The 18,411-nt window shown below is 31.2% G+C and overlaps 1 protein-coding gene across 1 annotated transcript; it reads right to left on the reverse strand.

The window, feature by feature from the left end:
- Window positions 1-631: 631 nt before the first annotated feature.
- On the reverse strand, window positions 632-6,936 carry LOC129287046 (short-chain dehydrogenase TIC 32, chloroplastic-like). Its single transcript, XM_054923191.1, is given in 9 exon segments — window positions 632-1,029; window positions 1,884-1,930; window positions 2,866-2,950; window positions 3,370-3,448; window positions 4,516-4,669; window positions 5,317-5,396; window positions 5,586-5,688; window positions 5,691-5,816; window positions 6,631-6,936. Coding segments are annotated over 9 exon segments (939 nt in total). The 5' UTR covers window positions 6,737-6,936; the 3' UTR covers window positions 632-870.
- Between the last annotated feature and the right edge of the window lie 11,475 nt (window positions 6,937-18,411).

The raw sequence follows: 18,411 nt of genomic DNA on the forward strand, positions 1-18,411 counted from the left end.
CTTTAAGATCCTAAAATGTCTTGCCCCCTCTTATTTTTGGTCCTCTTGGGTTTGTTTCTGTGGATGGATATGATCTTTAAGGCCCAAAAAGTCTAAATGGTTATTATCAGCATTTTGTTTCCAAAGATTAAGACATTTTCGCAAATAAAAAATAAAAATGGAAATTTTAATACATAATGAAATTGAAATGTTCCAATCTCTAAAATGTATTACTTGTACATGACAGGGACGGCACATCGTATAGTTAGATTCCGTCAGAAGTATCAACTATACCTTTGTATCAAAATACAACAAAGCTTCTATATATTTATTTGCAGAATTTGACATGTAAAGTACACAAAAACTTCAGTTCAATTGCTAGTTTATATTCCCCTCCAATATAAGAGTCCAGCTGAGAGAGTAATCGAATGCTTCACACACATAACCAGCCTGCCCCAGAAATGTTATAATAATCTGAAAGATCTAAACATTTTGTGCGTAGATTGAGCTTAGAGTGCACTTGGAGTTTCTTTACATGAAATCCACCTCTCAAACAAGCCAAAACCAGATAATTCCAACAATAAAGGGGAGAGAAGTTCACAAATAATAATAATAATAATAATAATAATAATAATAATAAAAGCATGGATCCTTTTCAAATGAAAACTTTTTTACAATTCAGTTTAAACACTATACCATTACAGAGCTCAGTTGATTGTGAGCTTGAAATTCATGCTTCTGCATTGTAGGCATCCTAATCCCTCTTTCTGATTTGGGAACAATTTATCATTTGAGCTTCGTATAAGTAATCATTGTATACTTCTTAGTACAATATACCATATATATTTATTCCCTCAGCCTTTCCATCTATACAAAACTACTAAAGGTGTTCTATTTAGTCAAGTTCAGGCTAAAATCCCAGAGTTTCCTTGCCAAGTCCATGTCCTTTGGTCGTGAGGTTGGATTTGCCAGATTACTATTTGAAAAATACTGACCACTAACTCCCTCCACTTGCGGGTGCAATGCCACATAACAGGTTGTTGCAGCTCCCTACATTAAAGGTTGGAGTCAATGACAATGAACAAGACAGCCAAATTTCAGCCAAATTCTCGAAAAAGTATGACGGGTATCTAAGTGAGGTGGGAAACCCTACCCCAAATGCTAGCTATTGAGATAGAATAACCAACCCACTTAAACACCCAATTGAACATCCCATACTGCTATATGATGTGAAACTTGATATCCCATACTATCACGTATCCATTAATTAATCCTCCATGGAATGCCAACGTTCCAACAGTTATATTTACATTCCATGATATTTAACTCGGCCTCCTGCCTGTCAAAAGACTCCATGGGTAACTCTCTTCAGAACTGACAATAACCTGGCTCTGATATTAATTAATGGGTACCTAAATGAGATGAGGCACCCTAACACAAAAGCTAGTTGTTGAAGTAGGAGAACTAACATGCTTAAATACCTTTGAGCATCCCATACTACTTGGTGTGAGACTTGGTACTATCAAGTCTCCATTAAAGTATCTAATATATTTCCATTCTCATGTTGGTCCATCACAACTAAAAATTTATCCAAAGTAAACCTTAGGCTGTGTGCATGGTGTAGAATTTTAAAGAGTAAGTCGCAGTATTTATGACTTGGAAACAGTCCATCTTAGTTATATATCTAGACAAGTCCCTTTTAGTGAAATGCTAACTTAGCTGGTGAACAGTTAATGATGCCATGTTAAAGACATTAGCAGAATTGGGGGCCACTTATGAAGTGGTTTGAATGTCTTTTGGATTAAGAAGGAGCAAAATAGAATGAAAATATGTCAAGGATGAATTTTGAGGAATTTCCCATCTGTGGAGGCACAAGTTTTTAAGGTGAGATCATGTTAACATACCTGAGGGACATCTTTAAGCACAAATTTCCCAAGCACATTAACAAGACCTGCATAAGCATAAAAAAGAAGCACACCAATGAAGCTAAAACTTGTTGTATTCTGCTTAAAATATACAAAATATAACACTGTTAAGTTGAAGTTGCCAATGCTCTTAATCATAAAATAAGAAAAAACACAATTATCGATCCCTATAGTTTCATCGTATTTTGTTTTTAATCCTTGAAATTTTTTTTCAAGTATTTTTAATCCTCATAATTTCAGTAAGATTATGTGACATTTGTTACTTACGTCCTTTTAGTTTCAATGTTTTCAGTTCCTATAAGGATTGAAAACATTGAAAAAACTGTAGGAGCTAAAAGCAAAATCCAATAAAATCATAGGGCCAATGATTGTGTTTTTCCAAATAAAAAATAATGTTTGGCCGTAATGCTTTCACCTGTTTGGCCAGCTTGTCTGAACAAAGGTGCTGCTTTGTTCACTGTTATTTCTACCTTTCTTTTTTATTTTTTGATAAGCTTCTGCTTATTTATCTAAAAAATAATTATTTTAATTTTAGTGTTTGACCAAGCTTTACTGAAAAAAATAACTGTCTCAGAGTGGTGGCCGAATCAGTTTTTTTTTTTTTTTTTTTTTTTTAGCGGGCTGTCATTTGAAGCAAAATGGGTACAAAATTAATTATTTTAAGACAAGTACCCACACACAACCTCTTAAATAAATTGTACTGCATACCTTCTTGACTACACGCCCCATTTTAGAGATTGTCCAAACAAAATAATGTCGAGCAAAAAGCATTCATCAACCGATTCTTAAATAACTAATAACTTGCTTCTTTTTTACAACACTCTCCAATGCAAGAGGAATTTGCTATTCGCAAAAAGATCTCAACAAATGATATTATGTAAGAACAGAATCAAATTGCACTCAATAAGAAAAAGTGAGTTATGCATAATGCTAAATATAAACAAGATAATATAGTATTTACCATTCAATACACTGCTATGACGGAAAAGATTAGTGACGATTGCTCCAGGGTGAAGAGAATTTGCTGTAATATCCACGCCATCTTCCTGATCAAGAAGCAGCAAATAAATATCAGATTTCACAGGTAGCTGACGAAGCATAATCAGAGAACCATCTTACTCAAACCAAAAGATGTAAAGTAATAGATAATAACAAAAATGACAACAACTGCAAACAAAAATGGGCTTATAACCATGGTTGTCTCACCAAGTCACAAGACAAACAAAAGTTGTTCACTAATAAAACCAACTATTTTCGAAAATAAATGCAACATTAGCAACCCTGAAAACCTTCAATTCCACAGAAAAAGAGGACATAGAGAATGGGGTAGAACAAACAAAGCTGACTCTATAATGAGCTAGTCTTCAGCCACATCAGAAGATAAGCAAAGAATTCTATTGATAAAACTATTTCCCAAAAATACGTGTCTATGTGATTGCACAAGCTAAGCCAGCTGTCAGCATACCTTGAAATGCCTTGCAAGTTCATTGGCGTGTAAGATATTTGCAAGCTTTGATTGTCCATACGCAGGCCAACTGCTGTAACTGCACACAGGCAATCAAACATCATCCCCATATACATTGCATCTTTCCTTCAACAGGTAATATTCAATTTTAAATGCAACTAAAGTGTTCACAAGCATAACAATATCTGTAGTCTGACAATGTTTTATCAGCAGATATCCTGTATAGAGAATTTAATCACATGTCTTAGGTAAGATTATCAGCAGATACATATGGTAATGTAAAATTTTGTGCACCTTCATATTGGGAGAGTATTTGCTTAGTCGAGAATTCTAGATAAACAATCTTATGACACTTCATTCTATAAAAAGAAAATTATAATGATAACAAGAAGCCTTATCTTATTAGGTGGAGTCGATTACATAGGCTCCATGTCACCATTGTGTTTTATCAACAATGAAATCTCTAGAAATGTTCACCTGAAGATTGCTTTTGATAATTTTACTTAGTGTTGTCTTTAGTCTTCCCTTATCCCTCTTCAAAGGATTAAAAATTTTATGTTCTACCCTTCTCACCAGCATCTCCATTGGTTTTTTTTTTTTTTTGGAACATGTCCAAACTGTCTTAGACAATTTTCAACCATTTTTCCACAATAGATGCCAAATCAACTCTTTCTCACATGAGATCATTTAAATCTTATATTTTCTTGTATGTCCACATATCCATGTCAACATCCCCATCTCTGATATCCCAACTTTATGTTCTTGGTGTCATTTTAAAGCCAAACATTCACTATCATATAGCATAGCTGGTCATATAACAAGCGATAAAATTTTCCTTAAAGCTTATCAAGGACCTTCCGATTGCAAGTAAAACATGTAGCCTTCTCCATTTGAACTACCTAGTATTCTATGTCCAATATCCCTATCAATTTCGCTATCATTTGTCAAATGGCTCCCAAATATTTGAACTTGGTCACTTGTGGTATGATCTTATCTCCCACTTTAACCACAAAACTACTATTAACTTGCCTCTTATCAAATTGATAGTGAAAGTAAAAAATAATAAAGTCTAAATATTAATTGCAACACCAATCATAAACAAAAATCCAGTATAATTCGTCGTTCCTAGGATTTTTTATTCGTTACCTTGACTGATCATTGATTTTATCAAAACGAATTCCTTCACGGTAGGTGAACCGGTGAGCCTCTGAAGAGATATTAACAATTCTCCCTTGCTTCTTGCTTTTATTTGCAGTTTTCTTCATAGTATCCAACAAAAGATTTGTCAAAAGAAAATGACCTGTGAAATTATATGAAATTCAAACAATAGAATTAAGATAAGTTCCTAACATTCAAACTTCGTGAAAGTAAATTAAATTTTTTGAGTAAATAGCGACCCCATCATACAAGTTGAGAGAGACAATTGATGCAGAAAAAATAAGCATAGATCTCATGTATTTAACACTGGAATTTCAGAGGAGAAAAATACTTCTCTAGTCTTTCATACTGAGATAAGCTAATGTACACTAGGAGGAAAGACTAACAATAAAGACTAATAAAGTCTAACAACTACTCATAAATGCTATAGAATAAATACTCAATATTCCTACAAAAACATCAAAAGAAACGGACAAGAGAGAAGTTGCCTTGTCTTTGCTGCTATAGCAGCAATCACCTCTCATCCTTATATTTCTATTAATCTGAATAAAAATAAATAAATAAATCACATTCCCTCAGACTGTATTGAGACCCCCTTTCCATGTTAGCTGCCTTCCCCGCAGACAGGAAAATTTAAGAGGGAAAATTATGATTTTGAAGCATTAGTATATCATTGGTAAAATGTCCAGAGCAATATTGAACAAGAGTTCCATTCTATAATTAAAAAAACAGTAAGATGATCAATTATCAATGTTAACAAAAAGGAAAAAGGAAGCACTTCTCACGTACCCAAGTGATTTGTTGCAAACTGTAGTTCAATATTGTCTTTGGACAGCTTGAAAGGAGTAGCCATAATTCCTGCATTGTTTCTTTCAATTACATCAAACAACAGGACATTACCATTTGTTTTGTTGCTTGAACCATCAGGATTAAAATATCTCCATTCAAAAGACAGAAAACATTTTCCAAAACGTATTACAGAGAGACACATGCACATACGCATGCACACAGACATGAATTAGAAAATTTTGTCAATGCAGCCCATTTCATTTTCTTACATTAGGATGTTCAATGGAAGACCAGAGGAGTTATAGTCTGCTGCAAATTTGCGGACAGATGCCATCGAACTAAGATCTAAGTCCATGGCATCAACTTTAGCTGGGGTATCTCCTTAAGTATAGCTTCTTTGACGTCTTTAGCAGCAATCATATTCCGCACAGCCATAATCACATGGACACCACGCAAAGCAAGAACACGTGTAGTCTCTGTTCCAATGCCACTGGATGCTCCTGTTAATATCATCACAATGTCCACCAAGAACAGTGAATATGCAATTAATGGGTACATGTGGTTCAGCAACATGTATCCTGTCCAAAGCAAGGTTTCAAAGTAGCATGCGTGAAAAATCAAGAAGAAAATAAATACGAATGATTTTTAGTTTCTCATTATGTGAATAGAAACTGTCAGCAATTCTTAACATCCAGAGATTTCCACGTCCATGCGACCTCTGAATTTACTGCCATCGATAGATGTTTGAAGCGGGCAGTGTTCAAGTTATGTCTAAGCAAAAATTCTGACTACTGTTGCTGTATATACTCAATAAAGCAATATTCAAGTAATAAATCATAATGAATCAAATGAGGATCAGTGCAATATTCACTCAATTCTAGGCGGTTAAAAAAAAAAAGGATTTCGAGAAAAGGCATGAATCGCGTTATTAGGTAAGCATCAACAAGATGTTAGTGTTCGAAACTTAACCAGCGCGAGAGTCTTGGGTAGAGTACAGTCACCCAGCAATAGCATTTCATAGACAATCAGATAGAACTAGAGGAAGAAGCCAAAGTAAGAATGAAGAAGATTTGCGTTTTTATTGTCTTCGAAAACTGAAGTAGCACTGTGACAGTCGCACCTCTCTCCACAGATAAAACTGAATCCACATCGTGGGATCAAAAAGAAAATTGTCCGAAGTAACACCCTCAAGTCATCAATAAGGTATCAATTCCGCATGAAAATAAAGAGAACTAAAATTTGAAAAAAAAATTAAAACAAAAAACAAAAAAGGAGAATGAATCTCAGCTCTAACAAAGAAAAAACAATGATAACCTGTGACAATTGCAGTGAGGCCTCTCCCATCGATTCCTTCAGTAACTTGCTCAGCCGTGGAAGACGATGAAAACCCAGAAGACCCTTTTCTGCTGAACGGCCACATTGTGCTCCCAGTGGTGTTCCTGTTATCTATTTCCTCTCCACACCGATGCGATGATGCTCTAATAAATTGTCAAAATAGACGCGAACTTGATTTGACAACAAAGAAGTGATGGAGCAGAGGGCTATTTATTGCACGAGGAACGTCCAGAGCCAAACGACTTTTCAATTGAAATCCCCGGTTTTACGTTTGCCATTTGCCAACCCATCTTTCAAATGGAGCAGTTGTTTTATTGGTGATGTCATCTTAAACTGGGGACCTACACTTAAATAATAACTTTCACCGAGTGTTTTTTTTTTTTTGGGAATGAAGGCAGATTCTTTTTAGAAAAACTACAATTAGATCTCACAATAAAATCTTAAATACAAACAAGTTCCATGAAATAGAGAAATGACTCTAAGGCCCCATAATCCTTAGGTGTAATTTGGGTATCTAAAAAATGACCAAAATGATCCTAATTTGAATTCTGACCCATAATTAAAACTTTCTACTCAAAGCTTTATACAAGTTATTGAACTCCCTCTCATCTCATCACTCTTGCCTCTCGCCAAGTTTGCCAATTATGTCACTAAATTCTTGCGTCTTGAAAGATTTTCAATGAGGGACTCACCATCTTCGGTTTGGTTGACGTCTTTGACTTATTCAACATTTTCTTTAGGGACCTAGGATACAATCGCTCTTCATCCTTTCATTCTTTCACTTACTCAACTACCCATTTACATATAAATCAAAACCCTCGATTGTGTTTCTCTCACACTAGTTAGTTGCATTTGCTGTGACTTGGGATCACTCGCATTTTCTTTGTCTCTCTAGACGACACTAGGTTCGTTTTCCCCTCTTTTTAGTGCTTCTTGTGAAAATCTAATGAAATGGGAAAATCATTTGGGTGGTTCTGGTTTTGAAATGTAATTGATTGTGTGCAATGTATATATGCTAGTAAGACAGTAAGAAATTCACTCAAGAGGGGAAATAACTACTAAATGAGCATATGCTAGTGACAAGTAGGGTGTTGGACTAGTAGTATACAATGCATTAACTACTAAATGAGTGTTTGCTGATGACAAGTAGGGTTAGAACAATAACAAGTTGAGTTAGAAAATTATTGATAAGTAGTGTACAAGGCATTAACTCGTAAATGGTTATTTGTTGGTGATAAGAAAGATTAGGACAATAATAACTTGACTTAAGAAATTAACAAGTAGTGTACAAGGCATTAATAAGTAAATGATTATTTATTAGTGACTAGTAGGGTTAGGACAATAACAACTTGACTTACGAAATTGACAAGTAATGTACAGGGCATTAACTAGTAAATGATTATTTGTTGGTGACAAGTAAGATTAGGATACTAACAAGTTCACTTAGGAAATTGATAAATTTGCATACATGTATGTGGTTAATGTATGTTAAATCTATTCTAATTGTAATTTTCCTTAATATTAAACTCCTTAAATTTTTAATCAATTGAATATGGTAAATTTTACAAAAGGAGAAAAGAAGGCAAATATTTTTGGTTATGCAAAATTTGTTGAAGAATTCTATAAGAAAAACAAGAGTAAGTATAAGTCGATTGAGGAAGGATAGGCAGATTTGACAAAAGTATGAGAGAAGTTGTCAGTAGCAAAAAAGGAGGAATATTTAAAGAAAGCAAAGGAGGAGAAAGGAGAGACATCCACAAAATATACCATTCCCTTTCATACTCGTAGCTCTCCTAGTCAGTTTTCAAAAGTTACAAAGTATGTTAAGGAAAAGGACAAACTAAGAAAAAGGTGTGAGAATGTTGGGTTTGACAAGCTGCTCAATATAGGATGTAAGAAAATACATAGAGATATTTGTAGAGAGTTGATGCAAGCACTTAACCCTCCAACTTGAAAAATATGCATTAAACAGAAAGTGAGAAAAATAAATGTAAAGGATTTACCAAATTTGATGGGCATAAGGAATGATGGCAAGGAGCTAACTAGAGATGCAGATATTAATGAAAAATCATTCAAGAAATTGAGGGAAACTTACTTTAAAATGCCCTACAAGAAGATTTTAAAAATGATAACATTCAAGAAAGAGGATGCTCAATTTGAGCTGTTTTTAATGTATACTTTAGAAACTATGTTTTGTCCAATAGTAAATATAGAGATCATAACCATATTTTGAAGGTTGTATTTGAAATACATAAAGCAATTGGTGAATATAATTGGGCAACATATGTGTTTAATTAACTAGTCAATAAAGTGTTGGATAGGGAAGCATAGTGAAAGATTAAAATTTTAAAGTCACTATCCTGATCTAGACTAAACGAATTGATTTAAGTTAAGGTGGATAGAAGAGTTACCTTTTAATTCTTTAAACTTGGTGCACATTCTTTTCAAGAGTTTGGATCTCAGGTGCTGACAACATAGATCTGCTCCCTCTACCGGTATCTACAAGAACAAATCTCTAACTCAAATAACTTGCTAGCGTTCTCAATGTCCATTCTTCTATGAACATTAATTTTTCTTTTTATAGGGTGTTTCATGGCTCTCAAAGTGTTTTTGCCATCAAAATTTTTCTAACTCTCTCATTCTTCATAAAGGACGTCCCTATCTATATATAATATATAGATAAGGGTTTTTATCTTTCACTTAAAAGCCCACAAAAATTTAATTAAATTTATCTTATAAATTTAATCCATAATATCATATATAATTTGAATTTATTTTATAAATTCAAATTATAAAACTGACACATGATATTCTCTCATATCATGTTAGTTATTAAATTTAATCTATCATATAAAATTAAATTTAAAACTAACATAATATAATATAATATAATATAATATAATATAATATCACATGTACATATTATATTATATATATAATATATACATATATATTTTGAAAAAATATATATATATATATATAATTATATTTGAATTTTATATTTCATATAAATATAAATATATATATATAAATATTTAACAAATAAATATTCAAATATATATATAATTCATTCACCCTATATTACATTTATTGAATCTAGACATATTCCAGATTCAATGAATTTGGATATTATAGCTCGAGTTGGGCTGTTCTTGTGTGCGACCCTGTAGGCCCATATGAAATTGATAATAGGCTAATTACTCTATTTAGCCCACAAGTTATAAGTGGCTTCTAATAAGACATTGCAACTACCTAATTCACATAGGGATCGATGATCCAATGTAACTTATCATGCAACCATATCACATCTTTTTGTCACGTGATATTTCGATCAAGTATGAGACATGAAATTGTCATTCTCCTTTACTTGACCGTTACTTTTTTGGCCTTTGAGTAGACTGATAGTAGCAATGAAAAAACCCTTTCAATTGTAGTATGGCAATACATTTTCTCAGTCTTACTCATCAAGGGGCTAAGTAATATCTCTTACTTAATGTGAGGGATAAATTCCATCTTGACCACTCATATTCCTTTGCATGAATATCACTAAACTCAATCATAGCCTTTATGATCACCCGGTCAAAGGTAACTTTTGACTAGATCAAAGTTCAGTGGTCATTATGTAGGAATCCATGATAATCTCAGGTCAAAGGGCTTAGTGATATAGTTACATATGATATAAGCTTATGACCTGTATTATGTAGCTTTCTCATAGCGGGTCAGTGTAGCACCTTGTACTCTTTCAAGTGTCTATAACTTTAATTTATATCTCTATAATTAATCAAAGTTATACTAGTCTTGTTTCATCTATGATCCCTCAAAAATGACCGACCAATGACATTTAGGATAATCACTATAGTTTGTCCAGGGATATAGTTATCATATTGAACATGCAATTGTTATGATAATAAAAGAGAAATTCATTAAATAACAATGTGCATATCACAATGATTGGTCTTATGGCATAATTTCTAACATAAAGTAGATATATGGAAGCAATAACTAACTAAAGGGAAGACAACAACAAGGAAGAATGTTGGAGGATGCATTTAATTCCTCATGGTAAGTGTGTGGTTGTAATTTATAAATTAATAGAATGTCAATCATTATATTTTGAAAGTAATGTGTCAGATTTCATGCAAATTTATTGCTTCCAACATTTTCCTCTTGGCCAAGAAGAAGGACATAAGATCAATGATGCTCTTGCATATTGGGATGAGGTGAAAGTTGTCGAAAGAGTAAAGGTAGAGAAGAAGAGTATTCGGGGCACATTGCACGATCCATGAGTATAAATGGAAATTTATCTATCAAGTTTTATCCAACATGTGCTTTCAGTCACCCGATATGTATAGAAAGTGATCTTATCTCACAATGCTTTTTCTCTTCCCTTATATACTTGATTGTAGGTCAATTGCACACCATACTCTCTATACAAGTCTCTTCCAATTTTATTAGTAATCTTGTCTATAGTAGATCTCAAAACATCAGCAATGATCAATAATGTTAAATTTGACTTGTCAAGTATGAAATAATAAGCTTGTCCTGTGCATTATAGATGTGCTCACTGTTGAATCTTGTTACCCTCAGAAACTTACTATGTTTCCCTTTTGAATATGCTACAATGTTTCATAAATAGCCCTCAATCTTGCAGTTAGCAATAACCTCTTTTGTACTATTCTTCTTAAACTTGGATGAAAACTTATGGCTAATGCTATAATTGTACAAAGTTTGTCTAAAGGTCACTGCATCGGTAAACATTTAGCTTTTATCTATAACTAATTCCTTCCCTTTTGTCAAATTCATTTTAGGCATTAGTGGAGGCATCATTTGTACAGCACATGCCAATGGTGAGTTTTCAATTTCAGGATGCAAACTAGGAAGAGATAAAGAGCCTCTCCTAGAATCTTCTAATAAATTATCAATCCTGTAGAAAATTATAATATCAACACATTAATATTACTATATTTTAACATTATCTATGTTAATAAAAATAATTAAGACAACCTACACATGTTGGTACTCAATTGGGTCATCTATTGATACTTGTGCAATATCATTTCTATTTACAACTATATAAATATGTTCAATTTCTTCATTATATTTAATTAAATGTTCTATTCTATCATCATCAACAAGATATATAAGTGTTCTTCTGTCAGTGTTGAGTGTGAACTTCATTCCACTTCCATTGCTTTCACACCTCATAATTGATAATAACATTTTTCTCAATTCTTCATATGTTGTCCCTTCCTTTATACTTCTTGTTCTTACACTTCCACCTATATGTTGTATAGTATCTTGGGCATCATATACAATTTGCCCTCTTATATGAAAAAACATAATAGATGTTTTTCAGAACTACTAGCCATCTTTCATGTCAACTTGCACCATATAGAACATATTAACAATTATCCATAGTATATTGACAACTTAAAATATTAACAACACATATAAAATATTGTCAACCTATACTACACACAACATATTAACAACTACTCATAGCATACTGACAACTTAACTTTCAGCTATTAATAACACATACAAGATATTATCAATGTGCACTACACACAACATATTGGTAACTACCCATAACAGATTGACAATTTACACTTCAGCTATTAACAACACATCTTATTATTTTATCAAGAGAGAGAGAGAGAGAGAGATCACCTATGATTGATATACTTATAAGGAGAGAAAGAGATAATCCTATTCTACCAACCAACAATAAAAAAATCAGATTAAATAATTAACATGGGGTACATGCAAACCAATCATAATTTACCTAGTTTCATAAGGTCACATTAGCAGATTCTTTGAAGGTTGAAGTTAGGTCCAAGTTGGTTTAAAGGTGAGCCTTCTTCCTTCATGAACTCCAATTTGCCTTAGTTTGAAAAAGATCATGAGAATGGGTTCATGTTCTAACTATAAGATGATCCTACCCTAGCTCATTCGGAAGATGATCGTGAGACATCCATTTGCTGGTTTTGCTTCTATGACGCGTGAAAATGGCTCCCTCTTTCTTCTTTCCTTTGTTTTTTTTCCCTTTTAATCGGCCAGGGTAAATGGGTCATTTTAGTTGCACAATTATTCACCTTAAGGACCAAGGGACTTCAGAATCATTTCTCTATTTCATAGGACCTAATTGTATTTAAGTTTCTTCTGTGGAACCTATAATTTTTTCTACTTTTTATTAGGGGCTTTTATAGATATAGCTCGTAGCTTTTGTAGATATATCCCATGTTATAGACTAAACTAAGTAAACAGCCCAATATTTATCATATTTTACATTATAGCCTGTTTATTATATTTGTTAATAATATACCATTGTATATCAATGATAAACCTCTTGTATATTAATGATAAACTCTTATCTATTAATGTGAATTGACCACACTCCTAAATTTTTTAAAATTTGATTCATATTTTTTCAATACAAGATTTGTTTTGTCTAGTGGGCCAATTTTTATTATTAACAAAGTAAAATAATTATGACCAAAAGAGCCTTCAAAACAACAAACTAAAAGCCCAAAAGTAATGACACAGCAAAAGAAATAACACTAGCTAATAATAATAAAAACATAAAGTTAAAAACAAAGTATGACACAAAACAAGCAATAAACATGAAGGGACCCCATTGGCATATTATGCAACATGCAGACAAGAGCTTTTTACCTCGCAAGGTGAAAATAGGGAGAATCACACTATAGACCCTGAAAAGAAAAAATTATTGTTTAGGCCTAAAAAATTCTTAAATGCACTGTAGACACAAGGGCTCTTGTTATAATTTTTTTGAAGCAAAAGTATAATTTTGTCCTTGTATAATTTTGCCCAAACCCTCATCCATGAAGTACAATGTAATGTCCATGGGTGTATAACATGATATTCATGTATCCTCAACACAATGTCCATAAGTGTCTAGTTCATATGTAGGTTAATTAAAACATAAGTCACATAAAGCATGTACAACACAATGTACATGGAGACACAATATGATATTTATGAATTCTTAGTACAATTAAAAGAATCACACAAAGCATATACAACATAATGTCCATGGGTGCAGAACATGATATTTATATGTTCTTAACACAATGTCTATAAGATCCAGTTGATTTGTAGGTTAATAATTAAAATAATCATGCAGAACATGTATAACACAATGTGAATGGGTGCACGACATAATGTTCATGGATTCTCAATACAATGTTCATGAATTCTTAACATAAAGTCCATTCTTATCCAATTGATCAATAGGTTTAATAAAATGTACAAGTTACATAGATAATGTATAATACAATGTCCATCTACGTACAACACCATCTTCATAAATTCTCAACTGCATGTCTATGCATGTCAAGTTAATTAAGGGCACAATTGTACTTTTGCCTTCAAGGAAAATTGCAAAAAAAGCTCTTGAACCTGCAGTATAATTTTTTTTTTATTTTTAAGGCATATAGTGTGATTTTCCCTGGAAAGGAGAACCTATACAAAGATGATCCACGAAAAGATTTTAAAAGCACCACGAGCCAAGAAGCCAATTGATTTCTGTGAAACATGGAAATCATTTTGGACTTAAAAAAGAAAATCCATAGGATTTGAAAATCTAAAGCTGTACGAACTGATATGGAATTAAGATTAAAGAATATGTGACATTTTTTTAAGATGTGAACTTTAAAAAATATAAAATGTAATATATATTTTAGAATTAATAAATATTCCTAATAAATAAATTACTTTATATTTATTTTTAAATGAAATAATTTATTATATAAAAATAAATATAAAAAAGATAGTTTGAAAACAATTAATTTTTAATGGAGTGAGATTAAGTCAAAAATATCTTAAATTTTTACAATTTTTTTAAAATAAAGTATAATATAGAATATTTTTAATTAACAATTTATTTAAATAAAAAAATAAAATTACAGAGTAATCAATTATTTATTGTCTCATTTTAAAATAAATGGTGTTTGATATTGAATATATGCAATTTTTGGTTATACTTTGGGAAAGGATCGTTGCCTTGGTTAATCATCAAATATGTACGGTGTTTTACGGATATAAAATAATTATCAACTTTTGTTTTCTTCATCCAATAAACAAATTTAATAATGGTTTATGTGTCCATGTATATTTGGCCTTCTTCTCTGTCCAATGAACATCTTTATCAGTGACTTGTATGTGTATTAATCACCAAGTATGAAAGGTATGAATAGAATAGATCGATTGGCTTCTCACGCAAGTGACGTTACCTTAGTCTAGAGTCAGGAGGGTTTTATTCTTTTTGAAGAGATGGTAATAAAATTTTTTTAAATTATATAAATAATATTTTAATATTTTAAAATGTTATAATTTTTTTAAAGTCTTCACAAAATTTTTTATTATTAAAAAATTACTATAAATGATTAAATTAACCTTAGTTTAGGATTTTAAATGTGAACTTATAAATTACTGTTGTATTTTTGAAATTTTAAAAAGAAAGGTTATGAATATTAAAATAAAATTTGTAAATGACAATTGATATTTACAACACTTGAGGAATATTAAGATTTTAAATATAAACTTACGAATTATTGTTGAATTCTTGTGATTTTAAAAAGAAAATTTGTGAATTATAGGACAAAACTTGCCAATGACAATTAATATTTGAATTAAGAGCAATTTATTTATTTATATTAATTCCTTCCAGACGAAAAATTTTGTAAGAATTTCAAGAAAATCTTGATATTTTGAGGGATCAAAATGTTATTTATATAACTTAAATATTTTTTTGTTATTTTCTCTATTCTTTTTCTTTAAATGATAATTAGAATTGAGTTATTCAAATTTTATTTAACTTTGTTTTTACAAATTTATTTTTTATCTTTTAAAATGAAATGTTCATTATAAATTTAAATAAATTATTTAAATAAAAATAATTGTTGTTTGTGAGGGTGTGTATTAATGACTAAAAATCGAAGGTATAATTTTAATTCCCTAATTTTAATCTCATAAAATATTAGAAATTTATATTCATCGGTTTATTTAATGAATAAATGATTGGGTGAAATGTATATTCATTGATTTGCCGGGGAAAAAAAAAAGAAATGTATATTTATTGATATATTCAAAGAACAAAATTAAATGTGTGCAATCTATGTTGACATTATCAAACCACACCATACAACACTCTATCATGATAATTAGAATTAAATGAATCTTTATGTTAAATTATCATAACATAAAAGGGTTAAAATTTAAAATTAAAAGAATAGTTTAAAGATTGAGACCCTAGGAAAGGCTTTTTGAAAAGAGTTTGATCTCAAACTTATAGATATGTTGGCTTGAGAACAAGAAATCATGGAAGCATTGCAATAGAGAGAGACTGTTGATCTTGGCTTGAGAATCGAAGTTGGATGATGATGTTTGTAATGAGATAAGGGCCCCGTTTGTTTTAACTTATTTCTTGAAAAAAATATATTTTGTGAGTTTTTATGGTGTTTGGTTAAAATTTTGAAAATAATTTGAATAAAAAAACCATAGTTTTGATTATTTTAAAAAAAATTCTTTGAATAGTTTTTGAAAATAATCTAATACGGTAGATGAGAGAGAGTGTTATAAATAGGCGGGATACGTGAAGATATCATAAAATTTTAAAATAATATAATAATAAATTATTTTTATAAAATAAAAATTCAAGAAGATATCATAAAATTTAAAAATAACTAACTAATAATCACTTTTTTATTGTTCTAACTAAATATAAAATAATGTTTGCTTTTTATAAAACTTCTACAAAATAAATCTATTTTTATAAAATCTCTAAAATACCTAAAAATCATTTATTTTTTTAATCTTAAACAAATGGGCCCAAGATTGTTGACTTGTTTTCTTCCTCTTTAGCTCTTACTTCATTTCAGCCATTGAATAAATTTTACATGTTGTTGTGATTTTCAATTGATGTTTGTCTTGCATTGACTTTACATGGTTGTGTTTAGTTAGTATTTGATCAAATGCTTGCGTTGCATGGGTGTTTATGTGAGTATACTTGAAAGCAAGACTAATTGAGGGAGAGTTCAACTAAACACTAGATCAATTTTCAAGCTAGTCTAATGAGATAACCTAAGAGTTTGAATTAAGTTTTTAAGAAAATGAATTAGTTAAGTTAGATTGCCTAAGTTAGTTGTCTAGATCAATCAACCTTTTGGAAAAAGGGATAAAGAGAGAGTGAATTGCCATAATCAATTTTAAAGCAAGTATTCTTCTATTAGCAACCTCCTAGGGTTCCTACTTGATAAAGAATTTCAATTTCATACAGTTTAGTTTATGTTTTCAAGCTTAATTCATTAGATTAATAAATAACACTTTCAATCATTAGACTAAATTATACACTTGGATTAACAGATTATTATCATCGTATTGTGTAGATACCTTACACATAAAATAATAATTAAATTAATATAATGTGTTATATATAAGTAAATTATTGAAGATAGTTGATCAATAAATGTGTACCTCATAAAATGATTACAAACAGACATGCTTGCCATTATGTTATTAATAAGCTCTCTCATAATATCACTATTGATCTTATCCTAGGTGTCGACATTACCATAAATCTCCTTCTTAAATGACAATATGATGCCATCATAGGATTTTGCATAATGTTCCAACATTTGACAATTTTTTACAGGGGAGGGTGTTTGAACCATTTGAATCTTAAAGGAGGCCTTTGGTGTAACCACCTTAGCCTTTAATATAGCCCTCGAAGTAGCCACCATAGCCTTTAATGCACCATTTGAGGTAGGCTTCATGGATAAAGCTAAAGTGATAGGCTTCAATAGCATAGGTGAAGGGCGAGACTTTGGATATGTAATAGAATCTTTAGTCCCCTTAAAAGTCTTCCTTTTCTTGCCTTTCTCTTTCCCTTGATCATCACCGGACAACTTTGGCAACTTGTCGACATGTTGTAATTACATTGTTAGTGATCAATTTAAAAAGAAAGTATAATGAAGAGAAATATTTAAGTAATTTACCTTTTTCTTCAATTCTGGAACCCATAGTAAATGAGTAGGCCAGGCCATTGTTAGATCATGTGTTTTGATAATTACAAACCTAGAGAAGAGATATTTGTTATGTGTGTAGATATAAAGAATCATAGATGAAGACAAAACCTCAAGAGATTGAAGAATCAAGAGAAGATGAAGAAGTTAAGGATAAGTAATTTAAATTCTCTTAGATTTAATATAAAAACTTAGAGAGCTTAATTACTTTTCTTAATCACTAAATGAATGCATCATATGTCTCCTCTATATGCATTAAAACTTATCTAAGTATGTTAAAGCTTGCAAATAATGTCCTTCTTGCATATGATTTTTCATAGAAATTGTTTGCATGGTGAGAGGCAGAATCACATGTGATTCTATAAGTCACTCATGAGTTTTTGCATGTTAGACACACTGACAGCTAAATCACATAAGTATGAAGAAGTGCTTCACGCGTGATTAAGCATTTGTGTTGTATGATGCCCTAAGCTTTGTCTCTGTATGTAAAACCACGCATGAAAGGTTTCATTGTCCACACCATTTTTAGCTTTTGTGCTTTATTAAATTGTGACAAAGTGTAAAACCACATGTGAGACTGATGGTAGCTATGTGTGATTTGCCACTTGTTGAACAATCACATTTTATTTTATTGAGTTTTAAATCTTTTCAAGCCAAACTAAAATTATTCACATGTATGATCATTGATTCATAAATCTATATCTCTTGATCATGC

The sequence above is a fragment of the Prosopis cineraria genome, unplaced genomic scaffold (genome assembly GCF_029017545.1).
Source record: "Prosopis cineraria cultivar Desert tree isolate PC_DT_omini unplaced genomic scaffold, ASM2901754v1 PC1, whole genome shotgun sequence".
Taxonomy (NCBI): Eukaryota; Viridiplantae; Streptophyta; class Magnoliopsida; order Fabales; family Fabaceae; genus Prosopis; species Prosopis cineraria.